Source organism: Chenopodium album, chromosome 11 (genome assembly GCF_948465745.1).
Source record: "Chenopodium album chromosome 11, dcCheAlbu1.1, whole genome shotgun sequence".
NCBI classification, from domain to species: domain Eukaryota; kingdom Viridiplantae; phylum Streptophyta; class Magnoliopsida; order Caryophyllales; family Amaranthaceae; genus Chenopodium; species Chenopodium album.
The window spans coordinates 1,174,142-1,180,659 of NC_137844.1; the positions used below are offsets into that span (position 1 = coordinate 1,174,142).

The 6,518-nt window shown below is 30.9% G+C and overlaps 1 protein-coding gene across 1 annotated transcript; it reads left to right on the forward strand.

Annotated features, from left to right (window-relative positions):
• Nucleotides 1–806: 806 nt before the first annotated feature.
• Nucleotides 807–5,466, forward strand: LOC145568143 (uncharacterized). Its single transcript, XM_081627576.1, has 3 exons — nt 807–1,256; nt 2,078–2,207; nt 4,326–5,466. The coding sequence occupies exons 1-3, from the start codon at nt 1,124–1,126 to the stop codon at nt 5,209–5,211; spliced, it is 1,149 nt and encodes a 382-aa protein (XP_081483702.1). The 5' UTR covers nt 807–1,123; the 3' UTR covers nt 5,212–5,466.
• The last annotated feature ends 1,052 nt before the right edge of the window (nt 5,467–6,518 follow it).

Genomic DNA, 6,518 nt, shown 5'->3' on the forward strand with positions numbered 1-6,518 from the left:
TGTAGTTTATTGATCGACAATCATATTAAGCTTTTTATACATCTATCCAAAATAATAATTACAATTAATAGTTTCATTAGTTTATATTATATTAATTAACATCTCTCTCTCAACTACTCTGATCATTTAATTAATGTATTTTAATCGATTATCCAATTGACAACTCTATTTATCTTCCAATTTTTTATCAATAGGGAAAATTTTACAATTTTTTAAACACAATATTTATAGACCATTCAGAGTTAAAAGAAGAGAACGAAATTAATAGTATAATCACCATCCCAATAACACCCAAAATTTAGGGTAAGAACTCGAAATACAAACCCAACTCTATTTTTAGTTTCCAAGGACTGACTTTTTTTGTTAATAACAACCCAAATCTTTAGCCATCAAAGTACTAATTTGTCCAAACAATGATTGTCCATAACTACAAGTCTACAAGTAGAAGTGTAGAACTTTATATAGTTAAAAAAAATTCTAAAAAAAAATAAAAATAAAAATAAAATTGAAAGTAGAATTTCTAGAGAGGGAAAGCTAGAGTGTTTTAGAGAGAGAAAGTAAGAGACTAGACTTCAACGTGGGGGATGGAAAGCCCCGTCACGAGGCTCCCGAGTCTCGACCCACAAAATGCCACGACTCCTTATTCACTTCCTTGTCGACGTGGCCCAATCCATAGCCGTTAATCCATTATTATGGACCCACTTTTACTTCCACTTTTCATAAACTTTTTCACTTTCTTATATTTCGTGAACCATTATATATATACTATCACACTTTATATTAAAATTTGCGGTATATACATTATATAACTATAAACTTATCCTACATAGTACACTTTCTACTACTCCCATGCAATATCACACTCTACTCTAAGAAAAAAAAAACACACACACACACCAAATATTATTACAAGTACTCTTCACTTTATAACAAACTTTCCTTTCTAAAAACACCTAAATCTTTGATCTTCTTTTCTTTCTTTCTTCTTTTGCTTGGTTATTATTACATACTTTCTTATTGTGTCACAATATATATTATTTGGTTCGTCATCGATCTCCATCCTTCTTATTATCGACTGACCTCGATAGCTTGCTTAGCTTGAGACAAACGTACATACACGGAGATGGGAAGAGCACCGTGTTGTGAAAAGGTCGGGTTGAAGCGTGGGAGGTGGACGGAGGAGGAAGATAATAAGTTGTTGAAATATATTCAAGAAAATGGAGAAGGGTCTTGGAGATCATTGCCTAAAAATGCAGGTTTTACTTCATTTTAATTTTTTTTTCGTATGTATTATGAAGACAAGATTATTAGTATAGGATAATAATATGTGGCCTCATATGTTTTAAAAGTACATAATGTATGTACTATTATTATTATTATTATTATTATTATTATTATTATTATTATTATTATTTCTTGTTAAATTACTAGAACTAACTAATTATTATTTTAGTAAAAAAGAATTAGGTCCCTAATTTCTTTATTAAATTTCTACTAATTAGGTTGTGTCATTGGTTATAAATTGATATATGTTTAAAGGTAGTCAACTTTGATGTGATAAAAGCAAATAACTATAAATTGTATAGGACAAAAACAGACATTATTTTACCTATTGAAAATGACTTAAGGGAATTCTTTTATATTTTTTGATAAACTTTGTAAGTGTTAAACAATTATTGTGATGATATTAAATTGCATGTAAATAAATATTGCTGGAATTGGTCCTAAAAAACTTCATTAGATTGATGAAATGAAATGTATCACCTTCAGTTTGGTTGTCAATCTTCATATCCAAAAACAATTAAATTTGTGGAACCCATAAATTGTTAAAAAATACTCCGTATTGTTTAATTTTGTTAAAAGACAAATTTTTAATTAAATAATTCTGTATTTCTGTGAGCATATGCCATCCTACAAGTTTCAGTAGCCAACTTGATGAGTTGATGATAATATTGAGGATCGAAATCACATAAATGAATGTTACATTTGGCATCATTGCTTTAATTACTTTTTTTAAAGGTTTTGCTTTTTTTGGAAATCTCAAAACTAATTTTGTACTGTTTTAAATTGCATGTAGGGTTATTGAGGTGTGGAAAGAGTTGTAGATTAAGATGGATAAATTATTTGAGATCCGATTTAAAAAGAGGAAATATTACACCCGATGAAGAGGAGATCATTATCAAACTCCATTCTACTATGGGTAATAGGTCAGTTCTTTTTCCGCTGCAACACTTTCTTTTTCAAGAATTTTTTTTTTTTTTTTTTTTTTTCAAGAAATTTAAAAACAAGTACAGTAATATAATATATTACTTGGTTATAGCCTTATAGGGTAAAATAATGCTCACGACTTTAAAAAGATCATCCTAAATTAAATGAAATATAACCTCAACTTTTTTAAAGGTTAGAAGTCCGCAATTTTATTAAAATTAATTCACTGTGATATGTGTATTTACAATTTAACCGATCATTTTAATTTACCGAGTGTATTACTAGTACTTTTAATAGTGAGTAGTGGCTCTCCTATATTTTGCAAATTAAAGGGTGTTACCATAAAAATTTTCACTTTCTATTTATTAATGTGTTATGATGATGTCTTTAGTCTCTTTACAATTAATATTGTTAGTTGATGTATCATTTAAAGCCTCCCGGCCTTTTTGGACTTTGAAAGTGGGCCGGTGAGGTGTGGCTTGTTTCTTTGCACGTAGGGTAAAATTATTAATATTAACACTGAAAATATGCCATGTATAGTCAATTTTACCAATTAAATAATATTCTAATTCTAATATAATATCAATATAGTTTACTTTATGATATTTCATTGTGCAATTTAAGGCCATGAGGTATATTTACGTGTAATAAATAAATAAATTAGGAATGCATGCATAGTCTATATCATCATAAATTAATTATAAGGTTGTTCTTACAAAATGAACCTTGTTGGGTGTCTGTCAACTCACACAAACACGCGGACTATATAGTGCATGGATAATCTAGAAACTTGTGAATCGGAATATCATGGATGAAATTCAGCAAAACTTTTTAAATGAGAAAAAAAATTAATTATATGTTGTATGAATAATATGCATGATTTTATTTTAAATTAATAATCACGATTTAGGAGGTTTTTTAGTTTTACGTACTGAATGCTACGTAATTTTACTTTATTATAAATACAAAACATGCGAGTTACATCAGATTATTTGAACGTATCTTAAAAAAAAAACGATTTTTAAAACTTTTTATGATGTCTTTTTAAACCCACACTTTTCAAGTATCTTTTAACGTATCTTAAAAAGATCAACGTCTATACATATAATTAGCAGATTACTCCCTTTAATAAAAACTATTTTCTTAGAATTATCCTTTAAAGCTTTCTAAAAAGAGATTATATATATATGAAATTTGTTGATTACTTAATAGCAAAATGAAGAGATTCATATGGTTTATGAGAAAAGTAGTATGGGCCAAGAGGGTCATTTCACTCAAAAAGAGTGTTTTAACTTAATTAAAATTATGGGACCGTGGGACTCAGGGAGTTCTAGCAAATCAATGAGAAATGATCATATAAAGAGAATAAGGCGGTTGAGCTTTAAAATATCAACCATTTTACATGTCTAAATAATCTATATAATTTAGCGTTTTTGCTAATCATAAGTTATAACCCGTAATCACAGAGTACATTTGATTTTAGAAATTGGTGTTAAATTGAAAATGTACGATGAAATTATGTCTTATTACGTTTATATTGTACGTACTTACTTGTAAGTCATAATTTTATACGATTTGACAAGTGAAAGGACTTCAAGATCGTTGGTAGAAATCAAACTCTAAGAAAAGGAACGAAATAAAAATGATAAGTTGGTAATCTTTGGGCCTATTATACTTTAATGATTTGTTTTCCGGACATATTTTCTCTTTAGTTGAGAATGACTTGTAATGTGGCCACCCCTAACAACATGATGAGAGAAACACCCTACACCACGACATGCACAACGTGGCTATCGACATGAGTACACGAGGTCCACACGTGATTACCACTATCGCTTCCAAAAGTTTAGTTCAGTGAAAATAAGTTAAAATTACTCCAATATAAATAGTTAAATCGGATCTAATTCCGATTATTTGACATAAAAGGATCCTACTCGTATATGCTAGTTAGTCTCTAGATACGACTACAAACATGTCCGTCTCATTCTTTTGGTAATAACTATATGATCGGACCCTTGCTATTATTACTTTGGTACACAAATAGGACCTTTAGATTAATAATCATGTGAATTATTATTTTCATTGTTCTTAAATGGGCTAACACAATATATATGCAGGTGGTCCATGATTGCTGGGCAACTACCAGGAAGAACAGACAATGAGATTAAAAATTATTGGAACTCTCATTTGAGCAGGAAAATCCATACATTTAGAAGGCCCAATGGTGATGCTAATGGTGGCAAAATCATCATAAACATGAGCAATTCGAGCGCGCCACCTAAGCGCCGTGGGGGCCGAACAAGCCGGGCTGCGATGCAAAGGAATAGAAACAACAAAGCCCTCAACAACAACAACAACAACAACAACAACAACAACAACAGTGTTACTAATGTTCTAGCAACAGTGGGTCCCACCCAAGAGATGAGCAATTTAGTGGGAAATAAAAACTTTAGTATACCCAAGAATAAAATATCTAATAATAATAATAATAATAATAATATTAGGGAGGAGGTGGAAAATGATGAGAATTTAATGTTTAATGAAGAGGAAACAGAGTTGTTGGGTATTGAAGAAATAATGGGCCTTGATGGGCTTTTAGGAACCACAAATGTAGAGAATAGTGTGGGCCCTAGTGAGGGTAATGGACCTATGGGAATGAGCCCAATTGCAGAAGATCAAAATCATAATCAACACAATAGTATTAACAATAATAACAATAATAATAATGCGAGTACATCCATAGGGTCTAATGGTGGAGGATCAAGATCAACAGCTTCATCATCATCAAACTTTGATCATCATGGTGGCTTTGATTGGGATTGGGAAATCGGGACTGTCGATTGTATCGGCCAAGATTTCAAGTTGTGGGATGAGAAGGAGCAGTTCATTTCTTGGTTGTGTGAAAATGATGATCATTTGCAAGAGCCTCCTGTTTTTTCTGATCTTTCTTCTGATTTAGATGCTGAGAAAGAACAAGCTATGTTCGCTTGGCTTCTTTCCTGAAAAAGCCCCGAAACATTAGGAGACCCTGTTCACGAGGGGAAAGGTGGGGAAAGATATTATAATGCAAGTGTTTAGATAGATTTAGGTGTTCCATGTTTTCAGTGTAGTCTCATTAAATTTGTAACTTTATTTTTTTGGGAAGTAGTGGTTGAGTTATCATTGTCTCTTTTTTGGTATTTTAGATGTCAAGGTTTCCATTTATGTCTCAATATTGCTCCTCTTTGTTTTTTGGTGGTCTAGTTAATGTACTATTGATGATCTCTTTTTTGGTATTTTAGATGTCAAGGTTTCCATTTATGTCTCAATATTGCTCCTCTTTGTTTTTTGGTGGTCTAGTTAATGTACTATTGATGATCTCTTTTTTGGTATTTTAGATGTCAAGGTTTCCATTTATGTCTCAATATTGCTCCTCTTTGTTTTTTGGTGGTCTAGTTAATGTACTATTGATGAACTGAATGATACTTGTAGTGAAAGGGAACATTTTGTCTGTAATCTGCTTTCACTTTCTCCCTTTCTTAAAAAGCACGAGAAAAAAAAAATACATACTCCTTCCGTTTTAGGAGAAATTGGAGAAAGTAATAAAATATGGAGGTAGTGGGGTAGGTGGAAGAATAAAAAATTATAAAAAGCAAAAATAGTAGAGAGAATTGGAGGAGAGAGAATATGAAATTAATAAAATATGATTTATGATGAATCCACCAGGTGAGAGAAATAAATGAATTTAAATATTATAAAGCTTTCCAAATAAGGAAGTAGTTTAAGCATTTAAAAACGGCAGGAAAAGAAAGGTGGAACAAGTGTTTAAAAACAGGAGTACAAACTTATTACCATCGACACCATTTAATTTATTTTCATCAATTCGTTAATGTCGTTATCATTGATACCATTTATTATCGTGTAACAATTGTGTGCCATGACAATTTCGGCTCTCAACTCCTAAGCAGCTGTAATGTGTGTATGAACATTAACTTGAATCAAATTAAATCTTTTCATGTGCAATAATGATAGCCTGGTGCCATTACAATGACAGCATCATTATCAGACGATGTACATTTAGAAATATTCAAGAGGTACACGTTGATTAATTGAATACCCCGCAATCGTCATAAAGATTTATGAAGTACTATAATTTAAGTAGGTTTAATCAAATTAAAATCAATGTATAATCGATAATTAGTACAGAAGTCTTGTCAATTTGTTAACAAAGGTCTGCTGATTTAATATTTCTAACTGCTATGCATAGTTGGACCAAATGATTTAGCTTGCTTCATGTATCTGTCGTTGGTGGTATCTAATCAAGGGTCTAA

Excerpts from the sequence above, each read along its gene's own strand:
- LOC145568143 (XM_081627576.1), top strand. The coding sequence starts at position 1,124 with ATGGGAAGAGCACCGTGTTGTGAAAAGGTCGGGTTGAAGCGTGGGAGG. Across the intron at positions 1,257-2,077 it reads ATCATTGCCTAAAAATGCAG|GGTTATTGAGGTGTGGAAAG; the intron begins GTTTTACTTCAT and ends AATTGCATGTAG. Across the intron at positions 2,208-4,325 it reads CATTCTACTATGGGTAATAG|GTGGTCCATGATTGCTGGGC; the intron begins GTCAGTTCTTTT and ends ATATATATGCAG.